The 22,026-nt window shown below is 49.8% G+C and overlaps 1 protein-coding gene across 1 annotated transcript in view; it reads right to left on the reverse strand.

Moving 5' to 3' along the window:
• Positions 1-22,026, reverse strand: part of LOC115127675 (adenylate kinase isoenzyme 5-like) — a 201,024-nt gene that overhangs the window by 82,292 nt on the left and 96,706 nt on the right. The window contains exon 6 of the mRNA XM_065006109.1: positions 11,324-11,515. Coding sequence (XP_064862181.1) covers positions 11,324-11,515 — 192 coding nt within the window. The remainder of the gene's footprint in view (positions 1-11,323; positions 11,516-22,026) is intronic.

Genomic DNA, 22,026 nt, shown 5'->3' on the forward strand with positions numbered 1-22,026 from the left:
AAGAATTTGTTCTTAACTGACTTGCCAAGTTAAATAAAGGTAAAAAAAGAACAAAAATTACTATCCATGTGGGGACCAAACAAAAATTCTCATTAAAAATCTTATTTACCCCAGTACAGAACATCACAGGGCCAGTACAGAACATCACAGGGCCAGTACAGAACATCACAGGGCCAGTACAGAACATCACAGGGCCAGTACAGAACATCACAGGGCCAGTACAGAACATCACAGGGCCAGAACAGAACATCACAGGGCCAGTACAGAACATCACAGGGCCAGAACAGAACATCACAGGGCCAGTACAGAACATCACAGGGCCAGAACAGAACATCACAGGGCCAGAACAGAACATCACAGGGCCAGAACAGAACATCACAGGGCCAGTACAGAACATCACAGGGCCAGTACAGAACATCACAGGGCCAGTACAGAACATCACAGGGCCAGTACAGAACAGAACATCACAGGGCCAGTACAGAACATCACAGGGCCAGTACAGTACAGAACATCACAGGGCCAGTACAGAACATCACAGGGCCAGTACAGTACAGAACATCACAGCGCCAGTACAGTACAGAACATCACAGGGCCAGTACAGTACAGAACAGGGTCAGTACAGAACATAACATCACAGGGCCAGTACAGAACATCACAGGGCCAGTACAGAACAGAACATCACAGGGCCAGTACAGAACATCACAGGGCCAGTACAGAACAGAACATCACTGGGCCAGTACAGTACAGAACATCACAGGGCCAGTACAGTACAGAACATCACAGGGCCAGTACAGAACAGAACAGGGCCAGTACAGAACATCACAGGGCCAGTACAGTACAGAACATCACAGGGCCAGTACAGAACAGAACAGGGCCAGTACAGAACATCACTGGGCCAGTACAGTACAGAACATCACAGGGCCAGTACAGAACAGAACATCACAGGGCCAGAACAGAACAGAACATCACAGGGCCAGAACAGAACATCACAGGGCCAGAACAGAACATAACAGGGCCAGAACAGAACATCACAGGGCCAGTACAGAACATCACAGGGCCAGTACAGAACATCACAGGGCCAGTACAGAACATCACAGGGCCAGTACAGAACAGAACATCACAGGGCCAGTACAGAACATCACAGGGCCAGTACAGAACAGAACATCACAGGGCCAGTACAGAACATCACAGGGCCAGTACAGAACAGAACATCACAGGGCCAGTACAGAACATCACATGGCCAGTACAGAACAGAACATCACAGGGCCAGTACAGAACAGAACATCACAGGGCCAGAACAGAACATCACAGGGCCAGTACAGAACAGAACATCACAGTGCCAGAACAGAACATCACATGGCCAGTACAGAACAGAACATCACAGGGCCAGAACAGAACATCACAGGGCCAGTACAGTACATCACAGGGCCAGTACAGAACATCACAGGGCCAGTACAGAACAGAACATCACAGGGCCAGAACAGAACATCACAGGGCCAGTACAGAACAGAACATCACAGGGCCAGTACAGTACATCACAGGGCCAGAACAGAACAGAACATCACAGGGCCAGAACAGAACATCACAGGGCCAGTACAGAACAGAACATGCGTGGGTATCAGAACTGTCAGAACTAACCTTATGGTGGCAGATAGTTGAATCTCACCTCCCTCTCTTCTCTGTTGCTATCTCTATATCTCATTCTTCCTCTCCCTCCCGCACTCTCTCTCGCTCTTCTTCTTCATCTCTATTCTTCCCTGTTTCTCTCTCTCTGTTGCTGTCTGTCTCTATCTCTCGAACAGGCAGGGAGAGGGGCAAGTGTGTGTGTGTGTGTGTGTGTGTGTGTGTGTGTGTGTGTGTGTGTGTGTGTGTGTGTGTGTGTGTGACTAGAGGTATGTGTTCAGTGCATTTTTCCACGATAGATAAAGGTCCACAAACGGCGGTTCTGTTTACCGTTGAAGGTGTGGGATTAGTCTCTCTAATGCTTCTGCTGAATGTGTGGGATTAGTCTCTCGGATGCTGGGATGTGTACTATCTGACAGACCTCAGGTGTGGAGAGGAGAGACAGGTGAGGTGCACAAGTGTTGTGGCTCCTCTAAGTGGAGGAGGCTTTAGGGCCACAAGCCTTCTGGCAGTCTAAGTGGAGGAGGCTTTAGGGCCACAAGCCTTCTGGCAGTCTAAGTGGAGGAGGCTTTAGGGCCACAAGTGTTTCCGGGTCAACTCACATGTCCACCCAATGTCCTCCCGGGACTTCAGAATCTAACCTCTCTCTCTCTCCTCCCATAAATATTGTATCTATCTCCCCTGCACATATTTCTCTCTCTCTGTTTTCATATCTTTCTTCCTACACACGCTCTCTACTGTCCTGTCCTCTCACCCCCTCTTTACACCACTGCTACTCTCTCATCTATGTATAGTCACTTTAATAACTCTACCTACATGTACATACTACCTCAACTAACCGGTGGCCCCACACATTGACTCTGTACCGGTACCCCCTGTATATAGCCTCCACATTGACTCTGTACCGTAACACCCTGTATATAACCTCCACATTGACTCTGTACCGGTACCCCCTGTATATAGCCTCCACATTGACTCTGTACCAGTACCCCCTGTATATAGCCTCCACATTGACTCTGTACCGGTACCCCCAGTATATAGCCTCCACATTGACTCTGTACCGGTACCCCCTGTATATAGCCTCCACATTGTACCGGTACCCCCTGTATATAGCCTCCACATTGTACCGGTACCCCCTGTATATAGCCTCCACATTGACTCTGTACCGTAATACCCTGTATATAGCCTCCACATTGACTCTGTACTGGTACCCCCTGTATATAGCCTCCACATTGACTCTGTACCGGTACCCCCTGTATATAGCCTCCACATTGACTCTGTACCGGTGCCCCCAGTATATAGCCTCCACATTGACTCTGTACCGGTGCCCCCAGTATATAGCCTCCACATTGTACCGGTACCCCCTGTATATAGCCTCCACATTGACTCTGTACCGGTACCCCCTGTATATAGCCTCCACATTGACTATGTACTGGTACCCCCTGTATATAGCCTCCACATTGACTCTGTACCAGTACCCCCTGTATATAGCCTCCACATTAACTCTGTACCAGTACCCCCTGTATATAGCCTCCACATTGACTCTGTACCGTAACACCTGTATATAGCCTCCACATTGACTCTGTACCGGTACCCCCTGTATATAGCCTCCACATTGACTCTGTACCGGTACCCCCAGTATATAGCCTCCACATTGACTCTGTACCGGTACCCCCTGTATATAGCCTCCACATTGACTCTGTACCGGTACCCCCTGTATATAGCCACCACATTGACTCTGTACCGGTACCCCCTGTATATAGCCACCACATTGACTCTGTACCGTAATACCCTGTATATAGCCTCCACATTGACTCTGTACCGGTACCCCCTGTATATAGCCTCCACATTGACTCTGTACCGTAATACCCTGTATATAGCCTCCACATTGACTCTGTACCAGTACCCCCTGTATATAGTCTCCACATTGACTCTGTACCGTAACACCCTGTATATAGCCTCCACATTGACTCTGTACCGGTACACCCTGTATATAGCCTCCACATTGACTCTTTACCGTAACACCCTGTATATAGCCTCCACATTAACTCTGTACCAGTACCCCCTGTATATAGCCTCCACATTGACTCTGTACCGTAACACCCTGTATATAGCCTCCACATTGACTCTGTACTGGTACCCCCTGTATATAGCCTCCACATTGACTCTGTACCAGTACCCCCTGTATATAGCCTCCACATTGACTCTGTACCAGTACCCCCTGTATATAGCCTCCACATTGACTCTGTACCAGTACCCCCTGTATATAGCCTCCACATCGACTCTGTACCGTAATACCCTGATTATAGCCTCCACATTGACTCTGTACTGGTACCCCCTGTATATAGCCTCCACATTGACTCTGTACCGTAATACCCTGTATATAGCCTCCACATTGACTCTGTACCGTAATACCCTGTATATAGCCTCCACATTAACTCTGTACCAGTACCCCCTGTATATAGTCTCCACATTGACTCTGTACCGTAACACCCTGTATATAGCCTCCACATTAACTCTGTACCGGTACACCCTGTATATAGCCTCCACATTGACTCTTTACCGTAACACCCTGTATATAGCCTCCACATTAACTCTGTACCAGTACCCCCTGTATATAGCCTCCACATTGACTCTGTACCGTAACACCCTGTATATAGCCTCCACATTGACTCTGTACTGGTACCCCCTGTATATAGCCTCCACATTGACTCTGTACCAGTACCCCCTGTATATAGCCTCCACATTGACTCTGTACCAGTACCCCCTGTATATAGCCTCCACATTGACTCTGTACCAGTACCCCCTGTATATAGCCTCCACATTGACTCTGTACCAGTACCCCCTGTATATAGCCTCCACATTGACTCTGTACTGGTACCCCCTGTATATAGCCTCCACATTGACTCTGTACCGTAATACCCTGTATATAGCCTCCACTTTGACTCTGTACCGTAATACCCTGTATATAGCCTCCACATTAACTCTGTACCAGTACCCCCTGTATATAGCCTCCACATTGACTCTGTACCAGTACCCCCTGTATATAGCCTCCACATTGACTCTGTACCGTAATACCCTGTATATAGCCTCCACATTGACTCTGTACCGGTACCCCCTGTATATAGCCTCTACATTGACTCTGTACCGTAACACCCTGTATATAGCCTCCACATTGACTCTGTACTGGTACCCCCTGTATATAGTCTCCACATTGACTATGTACCGGTACCCCCTGTATATAGCCTCCACATTGACTCTGTACCGGTACCCCCTGTATATAGCCTCCATATTGACTCTGTACCGGTACCCCCTGTATATAGCCTCCACATTGACTCTGTACCGGTACCCCCTGTATATAGCCTCCACATTGACTCTGTACCGGTACCCCCTGTATATAGCCTCCACATTGACTCTGTACCGTAATACCCTGTATATAGCCTCCACATTGACTCTGTACCGGTACCCCCTGTATATAGCCTCTACATTGACTCTGTACCGGTACCCCCTGTATATAGCCTCCACATTGACTCTGTACCGGTACCCCCCTGTATATAGCCTCCACATTGACTCTGTACCGGTACCCCCTGTATATAGCCTCCACATTGAATACACCTGTTCTATTCAGCATTTCACTGTGAGGTCTACTACACCTGTTGTATTCAGCATTTCACTGTAAGGTCTACTACACCTGTTGTATTCAGCATTTCACTGTAAGGTCTCCTACACCTGTTGTATTCAGCATTTCACTGTAAGGTCTACTACACCTGTTGTATTCAGCATTTCACTGTAAGGTCTCCTACACCTGTTGTATTCAGCATTTCACTGTAAGGTCTACTACACCTGTTGTATTCAGCATTTCACTGTAAGGTCTACTACACCTGTTGTATTCAGCATTTCACTGTAAGGTCTACTACACCTGTTGTATTCAGCATTTCACTGTAAGGTCTACTACACCTGTTGTATTCAGCATTTCACTGTAAGGTCTACTACACCTGTTGTATTCAGCATTTCACTGTAAGGTCTACTACACCTGTTGTATTCAGCATTTCACTGTAAGGTCTACTACACCTGTTGTATTCAGCATTTCACTGTGAGGTCTACTACACCTGTTGTATTCAGGATTTCACTCAAGTAGCACCCTATTCCCTATTTAGTCCCAAATAGCACCCTATTCCCTATTTAGTCCCAAATAGCACCCTATTCCCTATTTAGTCCCAAATAGCCCCCTATTCCCTATTTAGTCCCAAATAGCACCCTATTCCCTATTTATTCCCAAATAGCACCCTATTCCCTATTTAGTCCCAAATAGCACCCTATTCCCTATTTGGTCCCAAATAGCCCCCTATTCCCTATTTGGTCCCAAATAGCCCCCTATTCCCTATTTGGTCCCAAATAGCCCCCTATTCCCTATTTGGTCCCAAATAGCCCCCTATTCCCTATTTAGTCCCAAATAGCACCCTATTCCCTATTTATTCCCAAATAGCACCCTATTCCCTATTTAGTCCCAAATAGCACCCTATTCCCTATTTGGTCCCAAATAGCACCCTATTCCCTGTTTAGAAACACACAGCTGGAGACACACAGCTGAGGACACACAGCTGGAGACAGTGGAGTGACTGGTCTCACTTCTTCACACTGAGAGAAGAAGACTCTGTGAGCTCTGAGGGGTGGAGTGACTGGTCTCACTTCTTCACACTGAGAGAAGAAGACTCTGTGAGCTCTGAGGGGTGGAGTGACTGGTCTCACTTCTTCACACTGAGAGAAGAAGACTCTGTGAGCTCTGAGGGGTGGAGGGACTGGTCTCACTTCTTCACACTGAGAGAAGAAGACTTTGTGAGCTCTGAGGGGTGGAGGGACTGGTCTCACTTCTTCACACTGAGAGAAGAAGACTCTGTGAGCTCTGAGGGGTGGAGTGACTGGTCTCACTTCTTCACACTGAGAGAAGAAGACTCTGTGAGCTCTGAGGAGTGGAGTGACTGGTCTCACTTCTTCACACTGAGAGAAGTAGACTCTGTGAGCTCTGAGGGGTGGAGTGACTGGTCTCACTTCTTCACACTGAGAGAAGAAGACGCTGTGAGCTCTGAGGGGTGGAGGGACTGGTCTCACTTCTTCAGCTGGGTGTGGATCCAGACAGTGTAACACAGGGTGTTCATGTGATGAGGCCGTGGGGACAGAGGTCCAAGACACAATAATGTCAATCTTTTGTTGTTTTTAGCTTAAAAATTCAGATTCTTCCTGCAACGCACAAAGCTATGGATGATAATTGTCCGTGGCATATTTTCACCAACAGAGAGATATCCTGTAATACAATATGCATTTACTATGACGTTGATATTTATTGCTGTGACGCTAGAGGTCTTCACAACAGGAAGAAGGATTAAATCTGCATGATCCTCTTTATAATAGGTTCACCACCATTACCTTATGTATCCCCTCGGAGTCCTATTGCTCTGCTGTGTGTGATGACACCATAGAGAGAGACAGGCTAGGTTACCCAAGGTAGAGACACTACATCCCAGAGAGAGAGACAGGCTAGGTTACCCAAGGTAGAGACACTACAGCCCAGAGAGAGACAGGCTAGGTTACCCAAGGTAGAGACACTACAGCCCAGAGAGAGCGACAGGCTAGGTTACCCAAGGTAGAGACACTACAGCCCAGAGAGAGAGACAGGCTAGGTTACCCAAGGTAGAGACACTACAGCCCAGAGAGAGAGACAGGCTAGGTTACCCAAGGTAGAGACACTACAGCCCAGAGAGAGAGAGAGACAGGCTAGGTTACCCAAGGTAGAGACACTACAGCCCAGAGAGAGACAGGCTAGGTTACCCAAGGTAGAGACACTACAGCCCAGAGAGAGAGACAGGCTAGGTTACGCAAGGTAGAGACACTACATCCCAGAGAGAGAGAGAGACAGGCTAGGTTACCCAAGGTAGAGACACTACAGCCCAGAGAGAGAGACAGGCTAGATTACCCAAGGTAGAGACACTACAGCCCAGAGAGAGAGACAGGCTAGGTTACCCAAGGTAGAGACACTACATCCCAGAGAGAGAGACAGGCTAGGTTACCCAAGGTAGAGACACTACAGCCCAGAGAGAGAGACAGGCTAGGTTACCCAAGGTAGAGACACTACAGCCCAGAGAGAGAGACAGGCTAGGTTACCCAAGGTAGAGACACTACAGCCCAGAGAGAGAGACAGGCTAGGTTACCCAAGGTAGAGACACTACAGCCCAGAGAGAGAGACAGGCTAGGTTACGCAAGGTAGAGACACTACATCCCAGAGAGAGAGAGAGACAGGCTAGGTTACCCAAGGTAGAGACACTACAGCCCAGAGAGAGACAGGCTAGGTTACCAAAGGTAGAGACACTACAGCCCAGAGAGAGAGACAGGCTAGGTTACGCAAGGTAGAGACACTACATCCCAGAGAGAGAGAGAGACAGGCTAGGTTACCCAAGGTAGAGACACTACAGCCCAGAGAGAGAGACAGGCTAGATTACCCAAGGTAGAGACACTACAGCCCAGAGAGAGAGACAGGCTAGGTTACCCAAGGTAGAGACACTACAGCCCAGAGAGAGAGACAGGCTAGGTTACGCAAGGTAGAGACACTACATCCCAGAGAGAGAGAGAGACAGGCTAGGTTACCCAAGGTAGAGACACTACAGCCCAGAGAGAGAGACAGGCTAGGTTACCCAAGGTAGAGACACTACAGCCCAGAGAGAGAGACAGGCTAGATTACCCAAGGTAGAGACACTACAGCCCAGAGAGAGAGACAGGCTAGGTTACCCAAGGTAGAGACACTACAGCCCAGAGAGAGAGACAGGCTAGGTTACCCAAGGTAGAGACACTACAGCCCAGAGAGAGACAGGCTAGGTTACCCAAGGTAGAGACACTACATCCCAGAGAGAGAGAGAGACAGGCTAGGTTACCCAAGGTAGAGACACTACAGCCCAGAGAGAGAGACAGGCTAGATTACCTAAGGTAGAGACACTACAGCCCAGAGAGAGAGACAGGCTAGGTTACCCAAGGTAGAGACACTACATCCCAGAGAGAGAGACAGGCTAGGTTACCCAAGGTAGAGACACTACAGCCCAGAGAGAGAGACAGGCTAGGTTACCCAAGGTAGAGACACTACAGCCCAGAGAGAGAGACAGGCTAGGTTACTCAAGGTAGAGACACTACAGCCCAGAGAGAGAGACAGGCTAGGTTACCCAATGTAGAGACACTACAGCCCAGAGAGAGAGACAGGCTAGGTTACCCAAGGTAGAGACACTACAGCCCAGAGAGAGAGACAGGCTAGGTTACCCAAGGTAGAGACACTACATCCCAGAGAGAGAGAGAGAGACAGGCTAGGTTACCCAAGGTAGAGACACTACAGCCCAGAGAGAGAGAGAGAGAGAGAGACAGGCTAGGTTACCCAAGGTAGAGACACTACAGCCCAGAGAGAGAGAGAGACAGGCTAGGTTACCCAAGGTAGAGACACTACAGCCCAGAGAGAGAGAGAGAGAGAGAGAGAGAGAGAGAGAGAGACAGGCTAGGTTACCCAAGGTAGAGACACTACAGCCCAGAGAGAGAGACAGGCTAGGTTACCCAAGGTAGAGACACTACAGCCCAGAGAGAGATGGAGACAGGCTAGGTTACCCAAGGTAGAGACACTACAGCCCAGAGAGAGAGAGAGAGAGAGACAGGCTAGGTTACCCAAGGTAGAGACACTACAGCCCAGAGAGAGAGAGAGACAGGCTAGGTTACCCAAGGTAGAGACACTACAGCCCAGAGAGAGAGACAGGCTAGGTTACCCAAGGTAGAGACACTACAGCCCAGAGAGAGAGAGACAGGCTAGGTTACCCAAGGTAGAGACACTACAGCCCAGAGAGAGACAGGCTAGGTTACCCAAGGTAGAGACATTACAGCCCAGAGAGAGAGACAGGCTAGGTTACCCAAGGTAGAGACACTACAGCCCAGAGAGAGAGACAGGCTAGGTTACCCAAGGTAGAGACACTACAGCCCAGAGAGAGACAGGCTAGGTTACCCAAGGTAGAGACACTACAGCCCAGAGAGAGAGACAGGCTAGGTTACCCAAGGTAGAGACACTACAGCCCAGAGAGAGAGACAGGCTAGGTTACCCAAGGTAGAGACACTACAGCCCAGAGAGAGAGACAGGCTAGGTTACCCAAGGTAGAGACACTACAGCCCAGAGAGAGAGACAGGCTAGGTTACCCAAGGTAGAGACACTACAGCCCAGAGAGAGAGAGACAGGCTAGGTTACCCAAGGTAGAGACACTACAGCCCAGAGAGAGACAGGCTAGGTTACCCAAGGTAGAGACATTACAGCCCAGAGAGAGAGACAGGCTAGGTTACCCAAGGTAGAGACACTACAGCCCAGAGAGAGAGACAGGCTAGGTTACCCAAGGTAGAGACACTACAGCCCAGAGAGAGAGACAGGCTAGGTTACCCAAGGTAGAGACACTACAGCCCAGAGAGAGAGAGACAGGCTAGGTTACCCAAGGTAGAGACACTACAGCCCAGAGAGAGACAGGCTAGGTTACCCAAGGTAGAGACACTACAGCCCAGAGAGAGACAGGCTAGGTTACCCAAGGTAGAGACACTACAGCCCAGAGAGAGAGACAGGCTAGGTTACCCAAGGTAGAGACACTACAGCCCAGAGAGAGAGACAGGCTAGGTTACCCAAGGTAGAGACACTACAGCCCAGAGAGAGACAGGCTAGGTTACCCAAGGTAGAGACACTACAGCCCAGAGAGAGACAGGCTAGGTTACCCAAGGAGAAGACAAAGTAGCAATTCCATGCGGTAGCATTAGCTAACAATTCATTGGACCAGCGCCGTTGCTGATCTGAATGAATTAGCATTGAAAACCCGAAGAGTGGTCAGGAAATCAAGAAATGAAGTGGCTTTTAAATGAATTGAATGACACAAGAACAGATATGCTATGTGTGTGCTGAGTAGTTGGCTGAAATTCACTACGACTGTGAAATTCACTACGACTGTGAAATTCACTACGATATATTTTCCACTTTGATGGCAAATTTTCTGTAATGCTGACATTCACTTCCTGTTATTTCCGGTTATTTCCTGTTATTTCCGGTTATTTCCTGTTATTTCCTGTTATTTCCGGTTATTTCCACTCTAAATGCTTGTCGTATTGTTTAATTATTACAAAGAGTTGTGGGATATTAGAATCCTCCTGCCTTAACCTTTGTCATCTTCAACCTAGAATATAGGTGGGTGTTAAACGTTGAAGGTGGATGGTGGAATTTGGCCCAGGCTAAGTAAAGGCCTCTGAGTACCTAGCTTAGGGGTTCTGAGGGGGTAGTGTTTCTGAAGGGGTAGTGGTGCTGAGGGGGTAGGGGTGCTGAGGGGGTAGGGGTTCTGAGGGGGTAGTGGTGCTGAGGGGTTACTCTATCAACAATAGGACAGGTAATATCCTGTCTGTGAGTCTTACTCTATCAATAATAGGACATGCAATACCCTGTCTGTCTGTGAGTCTTACTCTATCAATAATAGGACATGCAATACCCTGTCTGTGAGTCTTACTCTGTCAATAACAGGACAGGAATTATTAAAGTAAACTATGGTACCCCTTGTGTGAACCCGCAACTAGAATTAGGGTCAGCTGCTGAGTGGTAAGCACCATAGACAACGCTTAAAAACTGCTCTCTCACACACACACATACACACCCTTGTCTTACCGTGACGATGAGTCCCCTCTCCTGGAAGTATTTGACCAAGGGGATGGTGTTCTGTTTGAAGTTGGTGAGGCGGCGCTCTGTTGCATTGGGGTTGTCATCAGGACGACCCGTCGCCTCTGCTCGCTTCTCCAGGCGCTCCTTCAGGCGGTGGTTAGCACAGGACAGGAACACGACCAGGTCTGGAGTACAGATCTATTGGAAGAGATAAACATTATTATATTGTTCAGACAGTGGTGTTATGTTCTCTAAAGACAAACAGACATTACGTCGCTGAACAGAAAAGGGAACAAACAAAGGAGTCACTTCGACAACAAAAAACGAATCAGAATGGGTTTTAAACGGTTTCTGAAAAACACCCACTGAAAGTTGGCTAAACAACTAGAAAAGGGTCCTAAAATATACCCATGGGGAATTCCCACTGAAAGTTGGCAAAACAACTAGAAAAGGGTCCTAAAATATACCCATGGGGAATTCCCACTGAAAGTTGGCAAAACAACTAGAAAAGGGTCCTAAACTATACCCATGGGGAATTCCCACTGAAAGTTGGCAAAACAACTAGAAAAGGGTCCTAAAATATACCCATGGGGAATTCCCACTGAAAGTTGGCAAAACAACTAGAAAAGGGTCCTAAAATATACCCATGGGGAATTCCCACTGAAAGTTTGCAAAGCAACTAGAAAAGGGAGACACCCGCATCATGGATGCCTACTAGATTTACCTCAGAAACTACAAAGTAAAAGGCGAAACTCAAACCAAGTTTGGATGAGGAGTTTACAAAGAATAAACTGAACAGGTAAAAACACCAGATGTAGGCTTTGTTTGGATACCGAAAGTGGAAGAGCTAACGAGAGGTGGAAGAGCTAACGAGAGGCGGAAAAGCTAGCGAGAGGCGGAAGAGCTAGCGAGAGACGGAAGAGCTAACGAGAGGCGGAAGAGCTAACGAGAGGTGGAAAAGCTAGCGAGAGGCGGAAGAGCTAATAAGAGGTGGAAAAGCTAGCGAGAGGCGGAAGAGCTAGCGAGAGGCGGAAGAGCTAGCGAGAGGCGGAAGCGCTAACGAGAGGCGGAAGAGCTAACGAGAGGTGGAAAAGCTAGCGAGAGGCGGAAGAGCTAATGAGAGGTGGAAAAGCTAGCGAGAGGCGGAAGAGCTAACGAGAGACGGAAGAGCTAACGAGAGGCGGAAGACCTAGCGAGAGACGGAAGAGCTAGCGAGAGACGGAAGAGCTAACGAGAGGTGGAAGAGCTAACGAGAGACGGAAGAGCTAGCGAGAGACGGAAGAGCTAACGAGAGACGGAAGAGCTAACGAGAGGTGAAGCTCTCCCAGTATATACTCTCTCAACTCTATCAGATGAACCCCATTCTGACTAAGGAGGTGAGGAGGTGACTCTCAGGGCCAGGTGATACTCATCATGACTAATGATATGACTCTCTGGGACAGGTGAACTCATCATGACTAATGATATGACTCTCTGGGCCATGTAATACTCATCATGACTAATGATATGACTCTCTGGGCCAGGTGATACTCATCATGACTAATGATATGACTCTCTGGGCCAGGTGAAACTCATCATGACTAATGATACGACTCTCTGGGCCAGGTGGTATCTCATCATGACTAATGATATGACTCTCTGGGCCAGGTGAAACTCATCATGACTAATGATACGACTCTCTGGGCCAGGTGAAACTCATCATCACTAATGATATGACTCTCTGGGCCAGGTAAAACACATCCTGACAATCAAGGTGACTCTCTTGGCCAGGTAAAACACATCATGACTAACGAGATGACTCTCTGGGCCAGGTAAAACACATCCTGACTAACGAGATGACTCTCTGGGCCAGGTAAAACACATCATGACTAACGAGATGACTCTCTGGGCCAGGTAAAACACATCCTGACTAACGAGATGACTCTCTGGGCCAGGTAAAACACATCCTGACTAACGAGATGAATCTCTGGGCCAGGTAAAACACATCATGACTAACGAGATGACTCTCTGGGCCAGGTAAAACACATCCTGACTAACGAGATGACTCTCTGTGCCAGGTAAAACACATCCTGACTAACGAGATGAATCTCTGGGCCAGGTAAAACACATCATGACTAACGAGATGACTCTCTGGGCCAGGTAAAACACATTCTGACTAACGAGATGACTCTCTGGGCCAGGTAAAACACATCCTGACTAACGAGATTACTTTCTGGGCCAGGTAAAACACATCCTGACTAACAAAATGACTCTCTGGGCCAGGTAAAACACATCCTGACAATCAAAATGACTCTCTTGGCCAGGTAAAACACATCATGACTAACGAGATGACTCTCTGGGCCAGGTAAAACACATCCTGATTAACGAGATGACTCTCTGGGCCAGGTGTGACACATCCTGACTAACGAGATGACTCTCTGGGCCAGGTAAAACACATCCTGACTAACGAGATGACTCTCTGGGCCAGGTGTGACACATCCTGACTAACGAGATGACTCTCTGGGCCAGGTGTGACACATCCTGACTAACGAGATAACTCTCTGGGCCAGGTAAAACACATCCTGACTAACGAGATGACTCTCTGGGCCAGGTAAAACACATCCTGACTAACGAGATGACTCTCTGGGCCAGGTAAAACACATCCTGACTAACAAGATGACTCTCTGGGCCAGGTGTGACACATCCTGACTAACGAGATGACTCTCTGGGCCAGTTAAAACACATCCTGACTAGCGAGATGACTCTCTGGGCCAGGTGTGACACATCCTGACTAACGAGATGACTCTCTGGGCCAGGTAAAACACATCCTGACTAACGAGATGACTCTCTGGGCCAGGTGTGACACATCCTGACTAACAAGATGACTCTCTGGGCCAGGTGTGACACATCCTGACTAACGAGATGACTCTCTGGGCCAGGTGTGACACATCCTGACTAACGAGATGACTCTCTGGGCCAGGTGTGACACATCCTGACTAACGAGATGACTCTCTGGGCCAGGTAAAACACATCCTTAGTACAAATGAAGTTATTTTTACCGAACGTCTTCCTTGTGCCCTAAACATCAAAGTCTCTCTTTGTTTCCACAGCAACCAAACTTCAAGCTGACTGCCTTCATTTTCTCAGGGAGCTGAATTTAGTGGAGGCATATTGTGAGTTGACTGGAATAAAATCAAGTACTTAAAAAAATTAAAAGAAATCAAGTCCATTAGCTTGATTACTTGATGACTGACATTAGTTGGCTATTTTTATAAAGAATCCAATCTTTCACTTGAAGATAATTTGAAGGATTAATGGCCATTATCCAACTGAATTGCATAGATGCTTTTTTCATTTCAACGTTGGAATAAATTGTAGCTACTTTATGTTCACTCAAAACAAGAACACTGCTGCTGTAATGTCTCCTGTTTTTGCCAGGTAGCAGTCAACTAATCAACTAATCAACCAAACAATAAAAAGAATCCATCAATCAATCATGACCTGGTGATGGAGACAGTTTTTCAGATCAGACCATGCAGTGTACAGAAGCAGGCTATTCAATACCACCAGGCCAGACTCCAGTTAGCTTTCACACTGTACAACCCCCCCCCCACAGACAACACCCATTAATCCTCCTTCAGTAGCATGTCCTGAATTAGTGACGCTTTTCGTCTGCCTGCCTGCCTGCCTGTCTGTCTGTCTGTCTGTCTGTCTGTCTGTCTGTCTGTCTGGGGAAGAAAGGAGGGGGAGAGGGAGGAGAGGGATAGAGAGGGAGGAGAGGGAAGGAGAGGGAGGAGAGGGATAGAGAGGGAGGAGAGGGAAGGAGAGGGAGGAGAGGGAGGAGAGGGATGCAGAGGGAGGAGAGGGATGCAGAGGGAGGAGAGGAATAGAGAGGGAGGAGAGGGATGGAGAGGGAGGGATAGAGAGGGAGGAGAGGAAAGGAGGGACCCAGGGGGTCTGTGTGGGTGAAGGTCTGTCTGTTCTAAAATAAGGTGCGTTGAGCCCTGGAGGGCGCAAGCCAAAGGGCTGTTGTGATGTTTGAAAGGGCATCACAGTGAGAGCATCGCAGGGTGCTGCAGAGGAATGGACAACACACAGACATATTATCTTCTATCTGGTCTCTACTGTACGACTCAACCTGAGACCGCCTCTCCTATACACTTTAACTTCCATCATTTATTACCCTTATGTACTACCCTTAATCATTACTTTTATACATTACCCTTATTCACTACCCTTAATCATTACCTGTATACATTACCCGTATTCACGACCCTTAATCATTGCCTTTATACATGGCCCTTATTCACTACCCCTAATCATTACCTTTATACATTACCCTTATACACTACCCTCAATCATTACCTTTATACATTGCCTTTATTCACTACCCTTAATCATTACCTTTATACATTGCCTTTATTCACTACCCCTAATCATTACCTTTATACATTACCCTTATACACTACCCTCAATCATTACCTTTATACATTACCCCTACTCACTACACTTAATCATTACCATTATACATTACCCTTAATCATTACCTTTATACATTACCCTTATTTACTGCCCTTAATCATTACCTTTATACATTACCCTTATTTACTGCCCTTAATCATTACCTTTGTACGTGACCCTTATTCAATACCCTTAGTCATTACCTTTACACATTACCCTTATTCACTACCCCTAATCATTACCTTTACACATTACCCTTATTCACTACCCCTAATCATTACCTTTACACATTACCCTTATTCAATACCCGTAATCATTGCCTTTATACATTACCTTTATACATTACCCCTATTCAATCGCCTTAATCGGTACCTTTATACATTACCCCTATTCAATACCCTTAATCATTGCCTTTATACATTACCTTTATACATTACCCCTATTCAATCGCCTTAATCATTACCTTTACACATTACCCTCATTAATTACCCATATTCATTCATCATATGTATTACCCTTAAACATTATCCGTATTCATTAGCCAGAATTATTACCCCTATTCTTTACCCTTACTGATATTAAGATGACCCTTGTACATTACCCTTGTTTAAATACCCATAAGCTTCTTTATTTCCTGGGAAGTGACCAAGAACCCGATGGTCACTCTGACAGAGCTCCAGAGTTCCTCTGTGGAGATGGGAGAACCTTCCAGAAGGACAACCATCTCAGCAGCACTCCAGGGGGGAGACCAAGAACCCGATGGTCACTCTGACAGAGCTCCAGAGTTCCTCTGTGAAGATGGGAGAACCTTCCAGAAGGACAACCATCTCTGCAGCACTCCACCAATCAGGCCTTTATGGTAGAGTGGCCAGACGGAAGCCACTCCTCAGTAAAAGGCACATGACAGCCCGCTTGGAGTTTGCCAATAGGCACCTAAAGGACTATCAGACCATGAGAAACAAGATTTTCTGGTCTGATGAAACAAAGATTGAACTCTTTGGCCTGAATGCCAAGCGTCACGTCTGGAGGAAACCTGGCACCATCCCTACGGTGAAGCATGGTGGTGGCAGCATCACGCTGTGGGGATGTTTTTCAGCGGCAGGGACTGGGAGACTAGTCAGGATCAAGGGAAAGATGTACGGAGCAAAGTACAGAGAGATCCTTGATGAAAACCTGCTCCAAAGTGCCCAGGACCTCAGACTGGGGTGAAGGTTCACCTGACCCTAAGCACACAGAAAAGACAACGCAGGAGTGGCTTCGGGACAAGTCTCTGAATGTCCTTGAGTGGCCCACACAGAGCCAGGACTTTAACTTGATCAAACATCTCTAGAGAGACCTGAAAATAGCTGTGCAGCAATGCTCCCAATTAAACGCCCACTCCATCCCTCTCTCCTAACGCCCACTACCTCCCTCTCTCCTAACACCCACTCCATCCCTCTCTTCATCTCTCTCCTAATGCCCACTCCATCCCTCTCTCCTAACGCCCACTCCATCCCTCTCTCCTAATGCCCACTCCATCCCTCTCTCCTAACGCCCACTCCATCCCTCTCTCCTAATGCCCACTCCATCCCTCTCTCCTAATGCCCACTCCATCCCTCTCTCCTAACGCCCACTACATCCCTCTCTCCTAATGCCCACTCCATCCCTCTCTCCTAACGCCCACTCCATCCCTCTCTCCTAATGCCCACTCCATCCCTCTCTCCTAACGCCCACTCCATCCCTCTCTCCTAATGCCCACTACATCCCTCTCTCCTAACGCCCACTCCATCCCTCTCTCCTAACGCCCACTACATCCCTCTCTCCTAACGCCCACTCCATCCCTCTCTCCATCTCTCTCCTAACACCCACTCCATCCCTCTCTCCTAATGCCCACTCCATCCCTCTCTCCTAACGCCCACTCCATCCCTCTCTCCTAATGCCCACTCCATCCCTCTCTCCTAACGCCCACTCCATCCCTCTCTCCTAATGCCCACTACATCCCTCTCTCCTAACGCCCACTCCATCCCTCTCTCCTAACGCCCACTACATCCCTCTCTCCTAACGCCCACTCCATCCCTCTCTCCATCTCTCTCCTAACACCACTCCATCCCTCTCTCCTAATGCCCCTCCATCCCTCTCTCTAACGCCCCTCCATCCCTCTCTCCTAACGCCACTACATCCCTCTCTCTAACGCCCACTCCATCCCTCTCTCCATCTCTCTCCTAACACCCACTCCATCCCCTCTCTCCTAACGCCCACTCCATCCCTCTCTCCTAACGCCCACTACATCCCTCTCTCCTAACGCCCACTCCATCCCTCTCTCCATCTCTCTCCTAACACCCACTCCATCCCTCTCTCCTAATGCCCACTCCATCCCTCTCTCCTAACGCCCACTACATCCCTCTCTCCTAACGCCCACTCCATCCCTCTCTCCTAACGCCCACTACATCCCTCTCTCCTAACGCCCACTCCATCCCTCTCTCCATCTCTCTCCTAACGCCCACTCCATCCCTCTCTCCTAACGCCCACTCCATCCCTCTCTCCTAACGCCCACTCCATCCCTCTCTCCTAACGCCCACTCCATCCCTCTCTCCTAATGCCCACTCCATCCCTCTCTCCTAACGCCCACTCCATCCCTCTCTCTAACGCCCACTACATCCCTCTCTCTAACGCCCACTACATCCCCTCTCTCCCTAACGCCCACTACATCCCTCTCTCCTAACGCCCACTCCATCCCTCTCTCCATCTCTCTCCTAACACCCACTCCATCCCTCTCTCCTAATGCCCACTCCATCCCTCTCTCCTAACGCCCACTCCATCCCTCTCTCCTAACGCCCACTCCATCCCTCTCTCCTAACGCCCACTCCATCCCTCTCTCCATCTCTCTCCTAACACCCACTCCATCCCTCTCTCCATCTCTCTCCTAACGCCCACTCCATCCCTCTCTCCATCTCTCTCCTAACACCCACTCCATCCCTCTCTCCTAATGCCCACTCCATCCCTCTCTCCTAACGCCCACTCCATCCCTCTCTCCTAACGCCCACTCCATCCCTCTCTCCTAACGCCCACTCCATCCCTCTCTCCTAACGCCCACTCCATCCCTCTCTCCTAACGCCCACTACATCCCTCTCTCCTAACGCCCACTCCATCCCTCTCTCCATCTCTCTCCTAACACCACTCCATCCTCTCTCCCTAATGCCCCTCCATCCCTCTCCCTAACGCCCACTCCATCCCTCTCTCCTAATGCCCACTCCATCCCTCTCTCCTAACGCCCACTCCATCCCTCTCTCCTAACGCCCACTCCATCCCTCTCTCCTAATGCCCACTCCATCCCTCTCTCCTAACACCCACTACATCCCTCTCTCCTAACGCCCACTACATCCCTCTCTCCTAACACCCACTACATCCCTCTCTCCTAACGCCCACTCCATCCCTCTCTCCTAACGCCCACTACATCCCTCTCTCCTAACACCCACTACATCCCTCTCTCCTAACACCCACTACATCCCTCTCTCCTAACGCCCACTACATCCCTCTCTCCTAACGCCCACTACATCCCTCTCTCCTAACGCCCACTACATCCCTCTCTCCTAACGCCCCACTACATCCCTCTCTCCTAACACCCACTACATCCCTCTCTCCTAACACCCACTACATCCCTCTCTCCTAACGCCCACTCCATCCCTCTCTCCTAACGCCCACTCCATCCCTCTCTCCTCCAACGCCCCACTCCATCCCTCTCTCCTAACGCCCACTCCATCCCTCTCTCCTAACGCCCCACTCCATCCCTCTCTCTAATGCCCCTCCATCCCTCTCTCTAACGCCCACTCCATCCCTCTCTCCTAACGCCCACTCCATCCCTCTCTCCTACCCCACTCCATCCTCTCTCTCCTAACGCCCACTCCATCCCTCTCTCCTAACGCCCACTCCATCCCTCTCTCCTAACGCCCACTCCATCCCTCTCTCCTAATGCCCTCTCCATCCCTCTCTCCTAACGCCCCTCCATCCCTCTCTCCTAACGCCCTCCATCCCTCTCTCCTAACGCCCACTCCATCCCTCTCTCCTAATGCCCACTACATCCCTCTCTCCCTAACGCCCACTCCATCCCTCTCTCTACGCCCTCCATCCCTCTCTCCCTACGCCCACTACATCCTCTCTCCTAACGCCCACTCCATCCCTCTCTCCATCTCTCTCCTAACACCCACTCCATCCCTCTCTCCTAATGCCCCTCCATCCTCTCTCCTAACGCCCACTACATCCCTCTCTCCTAACGCCCACTCCATCCCTCTCTCCTAACGCCCCCACTACATCCCTCTCTCCTAACGCCACTCCATCCCTCTCTCCATCTCTCTCCTAACGCCCTCCATCCCTCTCTCCTAACGCCCACTCCATCCCTCTCTCCTAACGCCCACTCCATCCTCTCTCCTAACGCCCACTCCATCCCTCTCTCCTAACGCCCTCCATCCCTCTCTCCTAACGCCCACTCCATCCCCTCTCCTACGCCCACTACATCCCTCTCTCCTAACGCCCACTACATCCCTCTCCTAACGCCCACTACATCCCCTCTCCCTAACGCCCTCCATCCCTCTCTCCATCTCTCTCCTAACACCCACTCCATCCCTCTCTCTAATGCCCACTCCATCCCTCTCTCCTAACGCCCACTCCATCCCTCTCTCCTAACGCCCACTCCATCCCTCTCTCCTAACGCCCACTCCATCCCTCTCTCCATCTCTCTCCTAACACCCACTCCATCCCTCTCTCCATCTCTCTCCTAACGCCCACTCCATCCCTCTCTCCATCTCTCTCCTAACACCCACTCCATCCCTCTCTCCTAATGCCCACTCCATCCCTCTCTCCTAACGCCCACTACATCCCTCTCTCCTAACGCCCACTCCATCCCTCTCTCCTAACGCCCACTCCATCCCTCTCTCCTAACGCCCACTCCATCCCTCTCTCCATCTCTCTCCTAACACCCACTCCATCCCTCTCTCCTAATGCCCACTCCATCCCTCTCTCCTAACGCCCACTCCATCCCTCTCTCCTAATGCCCACTCCATCCCCTCTCTCCCTAACGCCCCTCCATCCCTCTCTCCTAACGCCCACTCCATCCCTCTCTCCTAATGCCCCCCATCCCCTCTCTCCTAACACCCACTACATCCCTCTCTCCTACGCCCCACTACATCCCTCTCTCCTAACACCCACTACATCCCTCTCTCCCATCTCCATCCCTCTCTCTCCTAACGCCCACTACATCCCTCTCTCTAACACCCTACATCCCTCTCTCCTAACACCCACTACATCCCTCTCTCCTAACGCCCACTACATCCCTCTCTCTAACGCCCACTACATCCCTCTCTCCCTAACGCCCACTACATCCCTCTCTCCTAACGCCCACTACATCCTCTCTCCTAACACCCACTACATCCTCTCTCCTAACACCACTACATCCCTCTCTCCTAACCCCTCCATCCCCTCTCCTACGCCCACTCCATCCCTCTCTCCTAACGCCCTCCATCCCCTCTCTCAACGCCCCTCCATCCCTCTCTCCTAACGCCCACTCCCATCCCTCTCTCCTAATGCCCCTCCATCCCTCTCCTAACGCCCACTACATCCCCTCTCTCTAACGCCCACTCCATCCCTCTCTCCTAACGCCCACTCCATCCCTCTCTCCACGCCCACTCCATCCCTCTCCTACGCCCACTCCATCCCTCTCTCCACCCCCTCCATCCCTCTCTCCTAACGCCCACTCCATCCCTCTCTCCTAATGCCCCTCTCCATCCCTCTCTCCTAACGCCCACTCCATCCCTCTCTCCTAACGCCCACTCCATCCCTCTCTCCTAACGCCCACTCCATCCCTCTCTCCTAATGCCCACTACATCCCTCTCTCCTAACGCCCACTCCATCCCTCTCTCCTAACGCCCACTCCATCCCTCTCTCCTAACGCCCACTACATCCCTCTCTCCTAACGCCCACTCCATCCCTCTCTCCATCTCTCTCCTAACACCCACTCCATCCCTCTCTCCTAATGCCCACTCCATCCCTCTCTCCTAACGCCCACTACATCCCTCTCTCCTAACGCCCACTCCATCCCTCTCTCCCTACGCCCACTACATCCCTCTCTCCTACGCCCCTCCATCCCTCTCTCCATCTCTCTCCTAACGCCCACTCCATCCCTCTCTCCTAACGCCCACTCCATCCCTCTCTCCTAACGCCCACTCCATCCCTCTCTCCTAACGCCCACTCCATCCCTCTCTCCTAACGCCCACTCCATCCCTCTCTCCTAACGCCCA

Source organism: Oncorhynchus nerka, linkage group LG20 (genome assembly GCF_034236695.1).
Source record: "Oncorhynchus nerka isolate Pitt River linkage group LG20, Oner_Uvic_2.0, whole genome shotgun sequence".
Lineage (NCBI taxonomy): Eukaryota > Metazoa > Chordata > Actinopteri > Salmoniformes > Salmonidae > Oncorhynchus > Oncorhynchus nerka.